The sequence below is a fragment of the Grammomys surdaster genome, unplaced genomic scaffold (assembly GCF_004785775.1).
Source record: "Grammomys surdaster isolate TR1022 unplaced genomic scaffold, NIH_TR_1.0 123593, whole genome shotgun sequence".
Taxonomy (NCBI): Eukaryota; Metazoa; Chordata; class Mammalia; order Rodentia; family Muridae; genus Grammomys; species Grammomys surdaster.
Window position 1 is genome coordinate 62,114 of NW_021618799.1, and position 19,189 is coordinate 81,302.

Here is a 19,189-nt window from a genome sequence, read left to right on the forward strand (position 1 = left end):
AGAGAGAGAGAGAGAGAGAGAGAGAGAGAGAGAGAGAGAGAGAGAGACTGACTCTCTGTGAAGGCCAGAAGGGGATGTTTGATTCCTCAGACCTAGAGCTACAAGTGGATGTTAAGTTTCCTGACACGGGTACCAGGAAACAAATGGGTCCCCTGGAAGAGCAATGTGTGTGTCCTTAACCACTGAGCCATCTCTCCAGTCTCCTCTGTGTTTTTTTTTTTCTACTTTTGGGTTTTTCGAGACAGGGTTTCTCTCTGTGTAGCCCTGGCTGTCCTGGAACTCACTCTGTAGACCAGGCTGGCCTCGAACTCAGAAATCCACCTGCCTCTGCCTCCCAAGTGCTGGGATTAAAGGCGTGCGCCACCACGGCCCGTCTCCTGTGCACATTTATGATTCTTAGGATTACATAATGAAACTTCTGCTATAGGACTGCATCAATGGAAAGATATTATAACTAGTTATCTGTGTGGTGTCAGAGAATGTTGTGGTCCATGGTCAGGATTCCGACAGATTATCTTGCTCCAATCAACGGGTATACACAGAATTCAAGGAAAGAAAGAACGCAAGCCCACCAAAACACCCCCTGGCTGCATTCTAATTCCAAGGAATGAGAGACTGGGTAACTGTGCTAGCCCCTTATGGATGCAAACAAGGGCCTCACATCACCCCTATCAAGATTCACAGCCAGCTGTCCTCCACACAGACACCCCTTTCCAACAGGAAATGTTCTGTCCTTTTCTGTTTTAGAATAAATAGTCCAGTCTTCTGAGATCAAGCGCCAGTCTTTTTTCCTACCTTCTATCTCTCTGTGTTGCCTTGGAAATCTAGCAGTGTGTATGCTGCATGTGTGCTCCTGTGTGTGGAGGCTGAGGCCGATGCTGGTGTCATCCTCAATTACTCTCTGCTTTGTTTTAAGACTGGGACTCACCAATAAGAGCAATCCTTGAGTTCTAGGACACACCTGTCTTCATTTCTTGGCTCTGGGATTACAGACATCATTGACTGCTGATATCAGCAAAGAAAGTACTCTGACCCACTGAGCCATTTCCCCAGACACACAATAGGGAGATTTTAGCAAACAGACTCCATGTTCAAACTATTTCCACATTTCTTCCCAGTGTACCCCATCTCCCAAGGCCACTTACACTAAGTGCTTCAGAATGCAGTCTGGGTGGCACAAAGCCTTGTACAGTGAGGAGATCCCTTTGTCCAAGTTGTTGGATGACAAATTAAGATGCTTCAACATCTTGCTGCTGATCAGGATGGAGGCAAAGACCTTGCAGTCATCAGGTGAAAGGTTACAGGCTGCTACCCTGCAGGAAGAAGATAATATCATACTCTTCTGTTTTCATGACATTTTCCCTTGCTATCCCTGTGAAGGTTTGGGGCTTCTCAGAATCTGACATGGTTCATTATTTTTAAAAAGATTTACTTTTACTGTATATGAGTGTTTGCCTACATGTACATATGTACATCCCATGTGTGCCTGGTACCTATAGTGGCTAGAAGGGAGTGTCATATCTCCTAGAACTAAAGTTATAGGTGGTTGTAAGACATTCAGTTTGAGTTCTGAGACAGGACTTAAATCTGGGTCCTCGGCACGAGCAACAAGTGCTCTTAAACCTCTGAGCCATCTTTCAAGCCCAGTTTTTAAAAATTACAAAATTACATTTATTTATTCATTTATTGGTGTGTGTGTGTGTGTGTGTGTGTGTGTGTGTGTGTGTGTGTGATGCCCTTGAGTTACCAGATGTAATGCATGCTGTATTGGGAAATTATGATGTGCTGTTTAAGCTTGCTGACATTGAACTCTGAGAATAAGAAGGGCTTTCGTGTCCCAGACTCTAGCATGTCTATTGCAAATGTCTTGTAAGACTCCTTATCCAGAGAAAGGCTGGCCCCTGTGGGTTGGCAATAGGGACAGGGGTGAGCAATCACACAGCCCAAGAGTAAAAACACTTGTGTTCCTGAGAATGGCTAGAAGGTAAGCCAGTGCCAACCAAAGTAACTATTGTTTATACACAAGGGTTTACAGCTGCTGTTATGAGGGAAAGAGAAGGAAGGAAGGAAGGAACTCACAGGTGGAGAGAATGCTCTACTCTGCCTGGAACTCTCCATGGAGAACTCCAGCAGGGCTGTGTCAAGGCCTCCCCAATCATTCCTGCTTGAGGAGCCTGTCTTGTTCGTGTTACTTGCAGACATTATCTATCTGCTGTAATTTGTTCTTTTACTTGGTGGCACAAAACAGACACTGTGCTCCTCCCCCAGGACAGGAGATGAGGCTTTCCCTCAGACTGCTTCAGTGAGGTGTCCCCGGTCATTTCTGCCGGATGTATACAGTCTCCTATAGGATGTCATCTTTAGTTTTCTCTCTCGTTGGGCTATCCTGGTCTCCTTTGACGATGTATCAGATCTGATAATTTGCTAGCTATCTGTGTGCTACTTGCTACTTAATCTTTTTTAGTTTTGCTTGCTGTATAACTCAATCATTCAAAGCCCCAAGCATAGCTATCATACGACCATACAGAATACCAGGGTCCACGGCAGAAAAATAGGACAGAAGTGCATCTATCAATAACGGTAGTCCTCCAGATTCATCCCCATCTTCCTTTTCTGTCACTAGCTGCAAACCAGGTACCATCATCCTTGCCCTCAAGTCCTACCCATCTTTGAACTTTGTATGTGACATTTACGTATATAGTTTACAAATGACATCCTCTTAAATCAAATTCATGACACCAACAGTATCTAAAATCCATCTAGGTAGGATCAATAGCTACGGGATTTTCACCCGGCTTACAGTCAGTCAGAATGTCAACTTCTCGGGTATGAACTCCTGCCATGAATGGTTCAGGAAGCAAATGGAGTCATGGAACTGTAGAACACAAGCTTGGCAGTACGAGTTCCGAGTTCTAGGGGAGGTCGGAAGCTGTGGAATCGGAACAGAAGCAATGGTTTCCGAAGTGGATATGCCCGTGTAGAAATTAACTTTCACACTCCATCATCAGTTCAATTTCTTAAAAATTAGACTTATCCGTTTTAAAATATCATACGTAAGTGTTTTGCCTGCATGTGTCTGTACGCGAGGTGCCTGCAGATGTCAGAAGGTAAAAGATCCTGTGGAACTAGAGTTATAGATGGTTGTGAACCACCATATGGGTGCCAAGGATTGAACTCTGGTCCTCTGGAAGAGCAACAATAGCCCATAATAACCCAGTGTTTTAAATAATTGCAAAGTATATTCATTTATTTATTCGCGTGTGTGCATGCACAAGCACATGTGCTACAGCGTGCAAACGGGGCGTGTGGAGAATGTGGAGCAAAAGAGGACAACGTGTCGATGTTTGTTCTTTCCATTCTGCATAGAACTCAGGTTGTAGGGCTGGCAGCAAGTGCCTTAAGCAACTGATCCACCTCACTGACTAGCTGTGACCAGATCTTAAAGTGAGGAAGTCTACACATGAACAATAGAAAATAGGACATAAGTCCACAAATTACAAACTGTAGTTCTGTGGTGGTTCTAACGTCAATGTGATACAATCTAAAATTACCTAAAAAGGGAGTCTCAATGAGGGCCCCTCTAGATAGGGATAACCTGTGGCCTTGTTTAGGGGTGATTTCTTGATGAAGTTAACTGAGGTGGTAAGTCCCATCCATTGTGGGTGGCACCATTCCTCAGGAAGCAGGATCCTGACCTGTACAGGAGTGGAGGAAAGTGAGTTCAGCACTAGCATGTGTGCATTAATCCACTGCTCTTTGCTCTTGACAGTGCATGAGATGTGGCTATCCTTCCAGTTTTTCTGCTACCCTGGCTTCCCATAGCAACGCCTATAAGCTGTAATTCTGAATCCAGTAAACCTTTTTTTCTCTCTATCATTGCTTAGGTCAGGGAACTTTTGTCACAGCAAGTTAAGATGTCTAAATGAAGATGTCTCCTGTGAGGGAGTCGGTGAGCTAGGGGAACACACAGACTTACATCAGCTTTTCTATGTTGCACTCTGCCTGGTTCAAGACATCACACAACAGTTTCACATCACTGTGGGAGAGGAACGTGAGGCTGAGGTTCAAGTGCTGCAAACGCTGGTTCTGGATCAACTCAAAGAACAGGTGGTTATCACACAGGAAGGTCACGTTATTTACCCTGTAGAACAAAGAGAGGTATCCATCAGTTTCCACTGAGCAAGATCCTATATCCCATAACGACCACATAATTTTGCAACCCAGCGACACAGCTCACTAGGTGATTTTTCTCTTCCATGTGGAATCCTGAGAAAAGTTTGGAGGCAAGGCTGGCTGTCCCATGAGGAAGCTACTGGCATCTAGAAAGCAGAGCCCTTCATGGGCTTTCATCATTGTAAAATTCATGGGACAGCCCTCAATGAAGAATGGTCAGCCTCACACGTTAGTGGTACCAAGCCAGTGAGATTCTACTTTGTACTGTACAAGCCTTCATTTATGTAGTTAGCTGAGAGATGGTGGGAAGGCTAGTCTGTTACTTCCGTGACATGACTATATTGAAGTTGGCCTCTAACTTACACAAGCACTTTAAGGGTGCAGCTGGGGTACTTCAGATGATTATACAAGACCAAAAAGGCTGTTTCATTGAGATTGGTATCTTTCACTTGGAGGATGTGGATGTCCTTACTGCTTATGAGCACAGAGCACATATGATGCCAGCAGAGGAGTAGCTTTTCCCTGTAAGAGAGGACAAAGAAATACATCCCATTGTTAAGAAAATTAACTCAAGGCACTAGAGAGATGGCCCAGTGGTTAAGAACATCTGTTGTTCTCACAGAAGACCCCAGTTCAGTTTCTAGCACCAATATGGTGGCTCACAACCATCCTAACTCCAATGCCAGGGTTATCTGACACATTTTTCTGGCCACCATGGGTGCTGTATGCACACGTTATACATGCACACATGTAGGCAAAACATTCATACACATAAAATAAAAATAAACGAATGATAAAACCTGCCAGCACTTTTGGATTCTACTCATCTACAGAAAGTTAAGTCAAGCCATTCACAGCACATAAGTGTGGCAAACTGACTCCCCGAACAGATCAAGGGTAGCCATCTAAGGTCATTTCATGTTTGCAGTTCTTAGCCATGGGGCAAGGTCTGTGGGACTCTGGTGTTATAGCCGAGGGTAGAGATGCAGTTAATGTCTACTGTGAAAAGGCCAGAGGATTCTGAGAATCCTACACACTGGGGACCAGGCTTGTCGGGGGCTTTCACCTGTGCCCCCCACACCCACAACAGGGTAAGATAATGCATCTAACTTTCAGGAATGATATAGAGAGAAGGAGACTGCACACAAACACGGTGGTGACGTAGAGTTGACCAACAAAGCCCTATACATGTCTGCATGCAATCTATCCAGAAGGCTCTTGAGAACAGGACACATCCCTGCTTCATCTCATACATAAGATCGCATTCTAAGTTGCATGGCATATTAGCGGAAAGAAGTGAGAAAACTGATGCCCTGATTATGACTGCAGACATGGAATTGCTAGAACAAGCCAGAATGTTACACAAGCAACTTCACCTTTCTCCTCAAAATTTACATAAGATCTTGCTTGAACTGTCTATGTCACAACGTAAACATCTTGCAAGGTCTTGTGCAACTTGCACACCTCTTGCGCCATTGGGTCCCTTTGGAAGATCGGGAGTTAACCCTAGAGGCCTACTCCCCAGTGCAATCTGGAAAATGGATGTCACCCATTACCCAGGCTTTGGTAATCTTAGGTATGTACATGTTGTGGTAGATACTTGCTCGGCCTTCATATACACAGTGGCCATAGCAGGTGAAACGGCCTCTCATGCTATTAAGGCCATGAAATCAGCAATGGTGTTAATGGGAGTGCCTTGGGCACTCAAGACTGACACTGGACCTGCCTACTCATCTCAGCAGTTCAGAGCCTTCCTATCCTCATAGAGGGTCAGTCACTCCTTTGGGAACCCTACAATCCTCAAGGGAATCACTCCTTGAAGGCAGCACTTGCTAGGGTCACCTCCCCAGAATCCAAAGAGATCCACACCTAGCACTGGTGGAGGTCCTGTTCCATGTGAACTTTCTCTCGTTTGATGAGAAAGGGCTGAGCCCTGCTTACAAATATTGGACACTTTGCTGAGGGACATCATCATCCCATTAGCTAGATGGAGGGACTCAATAAGGACTCGATGGGAACCGCCCACTCCACTTCTTACAAGGGGTAAGATTATGCTTGTGTTTCCCCCCAGGATGCAACTGCACCAATATGGGTACCCTTGAGAGATATTCTCCTGGCTACAGGCCAGGGGGTGATGAAGGAGCCAGAAGACCAGGATATGGAGAGATGTAATGTACACACAGTGTTTATTAATTTTTCTTCAGCCTGGGAAGGCCAATGAGCTTTGGGTTTTGGTGCCCCTGCCCCTCAATCCTTTTGCAGTAGCTCCCCAGCCTACCCTGTTCTTTTCTCTTCCAGTGTGAGTTTGGGTTTGCCCTTCATGGACTTAGTCACTATTACATGACTAGAAGGCACTTGCCCATGAAGGAAATTCTCTGTTTTATCACCAATGTCTCCTCTGTTGGCCCTTACTTTCGTGGGACTTCCTATCCCTTGGGAGCACTGCCAGCCCACACTAGGTGTAAACTTTGCTGGGGACTACCCGATATCATCATCTAACCTCACATTTTGTATGTGGAGGTTTACCTCATATGATGCTTCTAATATTACTCCCTATGTTAACAGGGATCCTATTAGGTTCCGATATGACCCCATTATGAGCAATTGGAATTTCTGTGGCCCCCTCTAATTGTCTTGATTTATGCCCCCTTACTCTCCTAAAGGGTGGCTGTTTCTTTAATGGGACAATATTAAGAGGCTGTTTGACCCCTCATGGATAGCCTCTTATGCTATGATGGGAGGAATTGTCATACTAATAATTATTTTGTTTAAGTGTCTCACATAGCATATCTCCAGGCAGCGCTTCACAAACAGGGTAACCCTCCAGGTGCTGATGGCTCTCGAAAATCCCGACTGTGGCCCCCCCTAAGGAAGTGATCAAAGCCTGGATGGCAGAGATCCACGAGACCACCATATAGGTTGTTCCTCACCTCCCTCTTGTGTGACATGCCCCTTGAGTGATATCTCTTTGAGGACTGGTAGTCAATGACAGGTAATATCCTATAAGACAGGACAACCTAAGACAAGCACAGTCCAGTATCTTGGGAATCCTCTGAGGTAGGGTCAACAATGTTGAGGCAATGGCATCCCAGCTCCTACTAGGCTGTCAAAATCTAAAATCAAAAGGATAGATATGGAGCAGGAACAGCGGGGCACCTCTACATAAACACCGGGGGCTATGCAGCCACAAAAGCATCTTCTGCAGGAGGACCTAATTGAGGACTGCCTAAGAGAGTAAGGATTGCTGGTGCAAATAATGCCAACCAATCAGGAACTGCTGTTTAGAATAGATACTTTCTTGGGACCAGTGGGGCATGGGTGGAGGGTATTAAAGTAGCTTGTAGCAGTGCTCAAACGAGCTTGCTGCAGCATTTCTCACTTGCTGCCGGAGTCTGCGTTGGTGACTCTGTGCCAACTTGCCCCCAACCCCAGGCCCCCTACTGAGAGCAGGTAGGGTCGGGCAGAGAGCTGTCCAGGGTACAGGCAACAAACACTTGGCAGTGTTGAACTTGAGAAATCATGCCTTAAAGTTAACCTTGCTAGTTTTAGAATGAAAAAATGAGGTAGGGTTCCTGGGTTCCTGAGTCAAAACCTAGAGCAAGGATCTCCTGGCTCAAGCTTCAGATGCCACTACTTACTCAGTACACATCTTGGATAATATATGTGACTTCTCTATCTACTCTCCTTGCCTCTGACAGGATAATCAAGTTTGCCTTATAACATTTCTTACTGTGTGTGTGCACCATCTCATGTGTGTGAAGGTCAAGGGACAACTTGCAGGAATCAGTTTTTCTACCATGTGGTTTAAGGAACTGAACTAAGGTCATCAGAGGGCAGGCATGCTTCTTACATGTTTCTGAGTATGAAATGAGTTCATTTAGAACATGTTCTTGTGTGTGTATATTTGTGAGTGCATGTGTGTGCATGCATGTGCTTGCATATGGATGCCATGCCTATGCCTCCTTAGTGCTGGGATTATAGGTACATGTTGCTAGGCACAACCTTTTAAAAAAAATGTGGATCCAAGGGATGAAACTGAGTTCTCATGCTTGTGCAGCAGCTGATCTGTCCCACATTCCCCACGACACTCAATGTTTACAAGGCAGTTTGCAGCTAGGAGGCTGAGAGAGAGTTTGAGCAGGATGCTCATATCTCAGAAGGGCAGAAGACACATGCAGGACATAGACCATCCTGCTCCACGCTCATAGTATGATGGGTTAATATCATTGCTGCTGTGATAACAAAGCCACTATAACAAAAAAAAAAAAAGGAAAGTCCTAAGGATAAATTCTAAGGCTCCTCAACAGTCAACTTATTTTATTGCTGTAGAAAGATCAGACGTTCAAGGCCAGCTTTGATTACAAAATGGATGGAAGGCTAAATCATGTCTTGAAAAAATGAACTGGGGCTGTGGTTCCTGGTAAAGTGCTAGCCTAGTATAGATGATGCCCTGGATTCTATTATCAGGATGGAAAAAAAATGTGTCGAGAGATCATAAATTATACACATGTATTTCTGTTGTTTGTTTGCTTGTGGGTTTCTCTCTTTTTTTTTTTTTTTTGAGACAGAATCTCACCCTTTAGTCCAGATTCACCTGGTACCCACTTTGTATGTAGCCCAGACAAGTTTAAAATGCTCAGAGAACTTCTTGCCTCAGTTCCCTGAGTACTGGGGTTATAAGCACGATAGCCCCATATCTGGCTCAGTTTAATTAATATTTTGTATTCCTTACGTACACTGTGTTATGTATTGTAGGCCTGTCCTACGCTTGCTATATAAGCAATGATAACCCTGGGTTTCTGATCTGGCTCCACTATCTGAGAATTTGGATTACAGGTATGCACCACTATGCTCAGTTTTATATGATGCTGGGGGAACGAATCCAGCCCAAAGGAAAGAAGTCCAAGGGGAAGAAGGTAGCCCTGGTCTCCTGCCAGTCTTCAAGAAATAGGAGGCCAAAAAGATGGTCAAACCTTTGTTCAAGGAAAGGCTCAAGAACTTCAGCATTGGGCAGAACATCCAGCCCCAAAAAGATCTAACACGCTTCATCAAATGGCCCCGCTACATCAGGCTGCAGCGACAAAGAGCCATCCTCTATAAGCATCTCAAAGTACCTCCTGCCATTAGCCAGCTCACCCAGGCCCTGGACAGGCAAACAGCTACTCAGCTGCTTAAGCTTGTCCACAAGTACAGGCCAGAGACAAAGCAAGAGAAGAAGCAAAGGCTACTGGCCCGTGCTGAGAAGAAAGCTGCTGGCAAAGGAGACGTCCCAGCTAAGAGACCACCTGTCCTCCGAGCAGGAGTCAATACAGTCACCACCTTGGTGGAGAACAAGAAGGCTCAGCTGGTGGTTATTGACCATGATGTAGACCCCACTGAGCTGGTGGTGTTCCTGCCTGCCCTGTGTCGAGAGATGGGGGTGCCCTACTGCATCATCAAGGGAAAGGCCGGGCTGGGGCGCCTGGTCCACAGGAAGACATGCACCACTGTTGCCTTCACACAGGTTAACTCGGAAGACAAGGGTGCTCTGGCTAAGCTGGTGGAAGCTATTAGGACCAATTATAATGACAGATATGACGAGATCCGCCGCCCCTGGGGAGGCAACGTCCTGAGTCCTAAGTCTGTGGCTCACACTGCCAAGCTGGAAAAGGCAAAGGCTAATGAACTCACTACTAAACTGGGTTAAATGTACACCGAGTTTTCGGTACATAAAGATTACAAAATTATCAAAAAAAAAAAAAAGAAAGAAAGAAAAAGAAAAAAGTAACATACTCAGGCACGGAGGTACATGCCTTTAATTCCAGGATCCTGGAGGCAGGCAGATGGATATCAGAGTTCCAGGCTCACCACAGCTACATAGTGAGATCCTGTCGCAACGCAATTAACAAAAAATAAAAATATTAATAAGATCAAATAGTGTATCTTTCACAGAGTCGATCCAGGGCTCAAAAGGGAGCCTGCTGGACTGGAGATGGTTCAGCATTAAGAGCGTTCATGTTTCTTCAGAAAATAAGAATTTGGATTTCAGAACCCACATCTGGCAGTTAGCTATAGCTCTAGGGGATCAGATGTCACCGAGGCCATCTCCACATGTGTGCATACTAACATCCAGCCACATACACATAAAATAAAAATGAGTCTTAAAATAAGTGAAAGTAACAAAAAGGTGAATTTGTTGTTTTTCCCCTTAAAAGCTCTACTTTGTTTTTAAATTTATTTTAAAAAACATTTTAATTGAAATAGAATTATGTCACTTTCCCTCTCCTGTCCTTGTGGTGCACTCTCAACTCTCTAGGTGACAACTTTTTTTTTATCGTTTTATATGTACATGCTTATGTACACGCATACGTGCACACACACATACATGAAAAAAAAACCTGTCGAGTTTGCTTTTGTTGTTCGTGTGTATGTGGTTTCTAGGCCCACCACTCACTATTTGTTAGCAACTGTGAGTGTTGAATCTGTCTATCTATATAAATCACCAACACACAGGGACAGATTCTGAAAAGGGGACACAAAGGAAAGACGGTGACTAGACTCACGTGTTGCTGTGGTCTTGTTCTTCACTCAGGACATTCTGGGTTGAGAAGCAGAGCTTCTTCAGGGTAGAACAGTGTTTTAAGCAGTAGGCAGCAACAACGACGTCAGAATAATTCTTAGCCACAAAGTTAATCTGTTCCACACAGCTCATTGCTTGTACTAAGAAGGCTTCATCTTCCATCTCAAACAGACAGTAAAACAACTTCATGCCATCTATCTGTTCTTGAAGCTCTGCACTGTCACTTATGGTTTCCAGGCACTGATACAACTGATGCTTTACTTCCCGGGACATCTGGTAGCCAAAAAATGCCACTAGCTTTTTTTGTTCCGATTCATGTAAAAGGCCGAAGATGAAACAGCCCAAAAAAATCCACTGTACTTTGACTTTTTTTAGAAATGTAAACATGAGTGTCTCTACACTTTTAACATCCCGGCTAGGGTGGTCCACGTGGCTCTTTAGCAGATAGAAGATGGCCGCACAGGCCTCCTGGATAGATGGGTGGAGGAAAACGTAAGAATTTTCAGATTCCTTGCTCTTTCCAAGGATCCTTATTTCCAGCAGCGTGGGGATGTCAGAGTCCATGATCCCATTTCTCCTGAGAGCCTCCTTACTAAACACAGATGTGTCAGTCCACACGCCCTCGGTGGCCAGAGAACACAAGCCCTGCAGCTGCTCTTGGCTTTTCTTACTTGGAGAACGGGCACTTTGGGGAAGGAACAGACTGAAGATGTGAGAGGTATACACGGAGGTGGTACGTCGGCAGATGGAGACTGGGTCTCTTCCCTTCTCTATCTCTTTTTTTAGACAAGTAGCCACCATCCAGCAGAGCACAGGGACCTGACATACGGTGAAGAGCTGCGCGTTTTCTCTCACCAGACTGAAGATTTCCTGGGTTCTGTTCCTATCTTGGAACAAGCTGCGGAAATACGTCTTGATACTGCTCTCATTGAATCCCGTTATGATTTTCACATTGGTGCACTCAACCCTGTCCTCCATTTTCTCAAAAGTCTCTGGGGTAGCAGAGACGAGGAGAGAGGATTCAGGGAGCATCTTCCTCCTGAGGAGACTGCTCAGGAGTACGCTCACTGGCTGCTTCTCCGTGCAGTTATCACACAGCTCCGAGTCCCGTTCGGACATATCACACTCCATCACTTCCAAGCTGTCGATGATAAGTAAGAGTTTCTCGGGTTGGGATAAGATCTCTGCTACGGGAGCTGAGGCGTTGGGCCACTCTTTGGAGATCAATTCTGCCAGGCTTGTTCTCTTTAACTTCTTCACATCTTGACAGCAGAAGTAGAAGATGTAGGAGAATTTGTTCTGAAACACCACACCTTGTGACCAGGCCAGCATTAACTTTGTCAGCATCAGTGACTTGCCAATTCCTGCTGCTCCTTGCAGGAACACCGTGTGCGGCTTCTTTCCAGTTGCCTTTGATATGAGAAGGTTCTCGAAATGCTCACAGTCACCCTGGGTAAATTTCTGCTTAAAGAAATGTTGAACTTGGATGTTAAACTTTCTGGCATAATCATGGGTCAGCTTCTTCTTCAAATGAGCTTGATAGAACTTTGAGTGTCCTGAGTCAGTGAGCACAAGGGGAAAAAAACCCACAACATATCAAAGTTAAGTTAAACATTCACCCACATATAGTTACTCTGACCTAGATATTTTAATTCTCAGAATGTATTATTTACAATTAATTATATGTATTAATTTTATTAATAAATTAAATATACTGAAAAAGTATTTCTTTTTAACTATGTGTGTGCTAGTGGATTCCTGTGGAAGTCAGAAGTATTAAATCCACTCCTTCTCCCCTGAGCTGGATTTACAGTGGATCATGAGCAGCCCCTCCTCCCATAGGTGTTGGGATTGAACTCAGGTGTTGGACAGTAAAACCATGCCAGGAAGCTTGGTAAGGTAGAGTGGGTTGAGACCCGGAGACTCGGTGGGCACACACCTGAGGCTTAGGTGACTCCCCGACCCCTGGCAGACTCCTGACTTGGAACAGGGGCCACACTCCTTACATAAGAGAAACATGTCCTATGATCCTGTAGGCCCCAAACAGAGTTCTCCATGCTAATGAGGTACCTAGAGGCCCTAAGGGTTTAGCCAATAAGCTTCCCTTCCCAGACATTCCTCCCTGCAAAAGGTATTTAATCTCAGGTCTACCCTGAGAAGTGGGGTATGGCACCTTACACATCCATTTTCCACCATGAACGACCAATAAACTGTTTAGAACCATGGACTGTCTCTTTCATCAAGATCTTCCATGGGGAGCCATGAAGAAAGTATTTCACAACTTAATTCTCCCATAGAAGGCCTCTCTGTGCTCTTAGCCACAACGGACACCAAGCCTACCTCTGCCAAGCTAAGAACAATCACCCCACTGGGATAAGCTGGAGCTACCCCTTATGTCCCTGTCCCCTGCCCCAGGCTAGATGCTGTCCCCAGACCTCTGACCTGACTCCATTCTCTGCTCCTCTGAGACTCCCAGTGGCACCTGGGAGTGTCCAAGAGTATGAGAACCCCATGCCCTTGATGCAGGCCTGGGACCCCAAAACCAGCTCTGGCTTTCCCACCCCTGGAGAGATGTCTCAGTGCATCCCTACAGCCTGGCACTGCCCCAGGTGGACAGACACTCAGGTCTTCTGCAAGAGTGGGATATGTTCCTAGTCACCAAGTCATTTCTTCAGCCCTCTTATGATGTATGATTTTGGAAGTTTGTAAGCTGTAGGCCCAGAACAACACTAGCTAATGTGAGAAGATTTTCACTGGCTCTGGAGCACAGTTGCATTTCTGTGTGTGTCAGGAATGGTGTACTGTTAAACTGTCATCGTGCTGTTTCAGAAGCTGGAACTTGAAGTGGGGTTGTCCCTTTTCTCTATTTCAGACTCAAGCGTGTCTAAGTGCTGTGCCTTCTCTCTTGTCTGGGAATGGGCTGACCCTAACTCTGCAACAGGCAGAGAATTCATAATCCTCTAGAAACTAGAAACAAACCAGATGTCCCTCAACTGAAGAATGGATAAAGAAAACGTAGTACATCTACACAATGAACTATTCAGCTATTAAAAACCAAGACATCACAAATTTTTCAGGCAAACGGATGGATCTTGAGACTACCATCCTGCGTGAGATAACCCAGTTCCCAAAGGATATGCATGGTACGTACTCACTAAAAAGTAGGTCCCAGCCATAAAATACAGGTACCATGTTATACTCCACAGACCCAAAGAAGCTAACCAAGAAGAAGGGCCCAAGTCAGAAAGCTTGAATCTCATTTAGAAGGGGGAATAAAATAGTCCTAAGAGGCAGGTGGAGGGAGGGAACTGGAGGAAGGGAGATGGGGAGGGGATCACGACCAGGTGTGGGGAAGGATAGATGACTAGATGGCCATGAAAATGAATGGAAATCTGCAACTGACGGGGATGAGGAAGTGGGGGGCATATCCAGGATGAGACCTGGCCTGGAACGAGGGAAGTGCCCAAGAATCAATGGGCGTGACCTTAGCTGTGACTCACTACATTGGGGATATGGCTCCTGGATATAGGCCACGTCCTATATCTAGACAGGAATCTCAGTGGAGCAACTGAGACACTAAACCACCCACAAAACTTTCAACCCCAAATTTATCCTGCCTACAGGTGTGATGGTTTGTATATGCTTGGCCCAGGGAGTGGCACAATTAGGAGGTGTAACCTTGTTAGAATAGGTGTGTTACTGTGGGTATGGGCCTTAATACCCTTGTCCTAGCTGCCTGGAAGTAAGTCTTCTGCTAGCCGCCTTTGGAACAAGAGGTGGAACTCTCAGCTCCTCCAGCCCCACATCTGCCTGGTTGCTGCCATGATCCTGTCTTGATGATAATGGACTGAACCTCTGAACCTGTAAGCCATTCTGAATTAAATATCATCCTTATAAGAATTGTCTTGGTCATGGTTTCTGATCACAGCAGTAAAACTCAAACTAATACAACAGGTAATGCAGGCGTAGCGGGGGGAATCAGAGACTGAGAGAATGGCCAACCAATAACTGGACAAACTTGAAACCTATTCCATGGGCAAGCACCAATCCCTGACACTATTAATGATACTATGTTATGTTTGCAGACAGGAAATACTGTCCTCTGAGAGGCTCCACCCAGCAGCTGACACAGACGATATAGACACCCACAACCAAACAGTGGATGGAGCTTGGAGATTCTTACAGGAGAAGAGGAAGAAGGATTTCGGGTCACGAAGGGGATAGGAATGCCACAGGAAGACCAAAAGAATCAACTAACCTGTACCCTTGGGGCTCTCAGAGTCTGAACCACCAACCAAAGAGCACATACAGGCTGGGCCTAGCCCTCCCTGCACATATGTGGCAGATGTACAGCTTGACCTCCATGTGGTTCCTGAACAACTGGAGTGGAGGGCTATTGCAAAAACTGTTGTCTGTTTGGGGATATGTTCTTCTAGCTGAGCTGCCTTGTCTGGCCTCAATGGGAGAGGAAACGCCTAGCCTCACAGAGACTTGAAGTGCCAGGATAGGAGGATATCTGGGGGGCCCTACACACCCAGAGGAGAAGGGGAAATGGGGAGGGGGAATGACTGTGGGAGGGGGCGACTGTGAGGGGGAGAGTGAGAGGGATATAAAGTGAATAAGTAAAAATAAAATAAAATAAAATAAAATAAAATAAAATAAAATAAAATAAAATAAAATAAAATAGCTGGACAGGGAATGAAGGGCCTAAGGACAGTTAGAGACAAAAGCCAGACTAAAGCACAGACTTTCTGAAAAGAAAAAGAGATCTATACAAGTCACTGTATGAAGAAATACATACATGGCACTCAAGAGAGTTAAGTGGTTAAGCTGTTAAAAGCACCAAGAGGATCTGGGTTCAATTCCAAGCATCCACATGACAGCATCCACCTTCTGAAGGTCCAGTGCCAGAAGATCTGATGTCCTCTTCTGGCCCTCAAGAGCACTGTCCACACGTGGGGCACACACAGGGAGCACACTCAGGGAGCATACACAGGGGGCACACACATGGGGCACACACAGGAAGCACACACGGGGGTACACACGGGGCACACACATGGGGCGGCCACTCTCATACATACATAATACAGTTTCCAACTGTTCTTATGTGTTTTGATCATGAATTAAAGATTTAAATCTGTGCAACTAGAATCCCAGAAGAAGGTGGAATAGAAAGAATAGCACTGAGACAATCTTTAAGCAAATATAGACTGAAGAGTAAAGAATATTATACAGCTGCAGTTCTAAAATAATTAGTGAATCCTAAGAAGACTGGGCTTAGAAAAATAAACCTACATCCAGGAGTATCATAGAACCTCAAGGACAAAGAAATGAATGGAACCTTAAAGCATCCGTAATATCCTATACCAGGATAAAGATATGTGTGACTCTTAAGATCACAGTGTTCACGAAACATGGATTTGTTTTTGATATCAGTTTTTCCTTGTTAAAATCAAAACAGCCACAGTCACAACAAAGACTGAGAAATCTTGTTTCACACTATATTACATAGCTGTTTCCATGACATACGTGATATGTATGTGGGAGGGTGAGTGGGGGAGGGGGTACAGGTTGACATTGGTGTCTTCATCAAATGCTCTCTGATTTTTAAAAGATTTGCTTGTTTTTAATTTGGGTGAATGGGTGCTTTTGTCTGCATGCATGCATATGCACCAGATGTGTGCAGTGTCCTCAGAGGATAGATGGTGGCATTGGATCCCTGGAGTTACAGATGGTTGTGACCCACCAGGTAGGTTCTGGAAATAGAGACTAGGTCTACTGTAAGAGCAGGTGTTCTCAATAACTGAGACATCTCTCCAGGCCTTCCACCTCGTTTTTCCCCCTTCTCTTCTCCCTCTCACTTCGGCCCAAAGGTTTATTTTATTTTTATATTTAAGTAAACTGTAGCTGTCTTCAGACACCCCGTAAGAGGGCATCAGATCTTATTACAGATGGTTGTGAGTATGTGGTTGCTGGGATTTGAACTCAGGACCTCTGGAAGAGCAGTCAGTCCTCTTAACCGCTGAGCCATCTCTGCAGCCTCCCATCTACCTCATTTTTTGAGACAGATTTTTTTTCAGCTAGCTCAGAACTTGCGAAGCTACCTGACCAGATTGCCACTATGCCTTGCTTTTATATGGTTGCTGAGATCCAAAGTCAGATTGTCAAGTTTACACAGCAAACACCTAGCAGACAAGTCATTTTCCTAGATTCCATAAATATGAGTTCTTACAGGTGTCTTATCTTGCTCTTGCCCTAAATCCTCAGTGTTACCATTTCACTCTAGAGGTAAGGCTCCAGTTTAGATGCAGGGGAACACTAATAATAATATCCTTTGTAGTAATTTAACCTTCTAGGTTAGGGTATGCTCCCCTCATACATTTGATACACAGACTAGCTCTAACGTGTCTGCATGAAGCTGCCCCTTCCTCAAGGAGAAGAATATCCCATGATACCCGATGGTCCTAGAGTAGATGGACATGAAGAACAGTTATCAAAACTAGGAAATGATCCTCAACCACTGTAAAAAAGCTATGACCAACTCACCAGCAATCTCTCTTCCTGCCCTCTCAACGAGATCCTTCCTATTCATCTTCTGGAAGATTCTGAAGGTCGTATCCCAGGCTTGCTTCTCCTCGTAATGTTTCAACAGTAAGTTGGCAAGGTCTTCCCGAGATGCCTTCTTCACTTCGGTCCAAGAAATCTGTTTCAGCTTCGACTGCAAAATCTCCTGTTTGAGGAATTCCTTAAACTTTATGAATTCCTTCTTGTTCAGCTCTTCCAAGTACCACATAAGGCCAAAATCAGAAAAAAAAGACGCCATTGTGTCTTAAGGAAGATAGATCTGTCTTCAGAGAGATGAGAACCAGGAGTTAAGAAACAGATGGGATCTGTGGAAAAAATCAGGCGAGCAGCTGAGTTACTGAACACAAAGCAAAAAAGGGGGAGGGGTCATAGGGCTGGGGCGATGGTAGAGTTCACTAGCGTGTGCTGCACTAGTGTAAAGACACGCGTCCTCGGCATTCATGTAAGAAGCAGGGTGTGCAGCCACAGAACCGCCAACCTACTGTATGTCTTGCCTGCAAGATATGCTGGGGTAACAGTGACGTAGAACTTGTGAGCATGGCCCAACCAGTGACTGGTCCAACTTGAGGCTGGCACCATGAGAGGGAGCCCATGCCTGAGACTGTGTTGGTGGCCAGGAACCAGAGGCTGGTTAGCATGGAGATGAAGGATAGAACCAAACAGGACTGGCAAAAAAGTCAATGAAATGACGTCTAGTGATTTCTCTGCTGTATTTGTAGATCAGTGCCTAGCTTGATCATCATCAAAGGCACCGTCCAGCAACTGAGAGCAGCAGATGTGGAGACCCTCAGCCAACACTAAGCGAAGTCAGGGTAAGCCCACAGAAGAAGGGGAGGAAGGGCTATAGAAGCCAGAGAGGTCAGGGACACCATGAGAACACATCCCACAGACTCAAGCAAGCAGGGCTCTCAGAGGCTCATAGAGACTTAAGAGATACTCACAGAGCCTGTATGGGTCTGCACTAGGTACTCTGTATACCTGCACGGATCTGCACTAGGTACTCTGTATACCTGCACGGATCTGCACTAGGTACTCTGTATACCTGCACAGATCTGCACTAGGTACTCTGTATATATGTTATGGTTGTATAGCTTGTTGACCTTTTGGGACCCTTTAACAGTAAGAGTGGAGGGTGTCTCTAACTTGTTTGCCTGCACTTGAAACCCTTTTCTTCCTACTGGGTTGCCTCATTCAGCTTTGATATGAGGGCTTGTGCCTGGTCTTATTGTAATTTGCTTTGTGGTGTCCAACAGACATCCCTGGGAGGCCTGCTTTTTTGATCTATGAGACAGGGGAAGTGTATGCGAGAGAGAAAGACTGGGAGAAGAGGAATTAGGGGAGACTATGGTTGGGATAGACTATATGTCAAGAAAAGAAGGATGAGGAAGAAGAGGAGGAGGAGGAAGAGAAGAGGAAGAGGAGGAAGAGAAAGAGCAGCAGCAGCAGCATGTGACGGCACAGCCCTGCAATCCGAGATCTGGGAAGGTAGACACAGGAGGATCCCCGAAGCCTGCTGGCCAGCTTGTCTAGCCAAATTTGGTGAGCTCCAGGTTTACTGAGAGAGCCCTTCATCAAAAATCAGGTAGAGAGTAACTGAGGAAGATACTTGATGCCATATCTGGCTCCCACACAAACAACCTCCCCTCCCCCATCTCCACACATACATGTGTTCATTAACTTATCACATACTACACAGTTCATTGTGTGTGATAAGGGGAGGGAGTTTCTCAGTATGTGCTCATGTTAACTCTCATCCCCTTGAAAGGATTGCTACAACAGTTAACACAGTGGTTCTCAACCTTCCAAACTCTGAAAGCATTTAATACAGTTCCCCATGTTTCAGTGACCTCCAACCGTAAAGTCCGCTGCTTC

General features: G+C 45.3%; 1 protein-coding gene and 1 pseudogene across 3 annotated transcripts in view; one reads left to right on the forward strand and one right to left on the reverse strand.

The window, feature by feature from the left end:
• LOC114636351 (NACHT, LRR and PYD domains-containing protein 4C-like) overlaps positions 1 to 19,189 on the reverse strand; it is a 38,825-nt gene that overhangs the window by 11,640 nt on the left and 7,996 nt on the right. The window contains exons 2-6 of one of the 3 annotated variants that reach the window (XM_028784483.1): positions 17,279 to 17,622; positions 10,716 to 12,288; positions 4,537 to 4,695; positions 3,977 to 4,141; positions 1,146 to 1,313 (exon numbers count right to left, since the gene is read on the reverse strand). In XM_028784483.1, the coding sequence (XP_028640316.1) occupies positions 1,146 to 1,313; positions 3,977 to 4,141; positions 4,537 to 4,695; positions 10,716 to 12,288; positions 17,279 to 17,555 (2,342 nt within the window). In that variant the 5' untranslated portion in view covers positions 17,556 to 17,622. Of the gene's footprint in view, positions 1 to 1,145; positions 1,314 to 3,972; positions 4,142 to 4,536; positions 4,707 to 10,715; positions 12,328 to 17,278; positions 17,623 to 19,189 lie in introns of those variants that run through there. The other 2 variants (XM_028784484.1, XM_028784485.1) reach the window with 2 other exon arrangements.
• LOC114636352 lies at positions 5,157 to 9,859 on the forward strand (annotated as a pseudogene).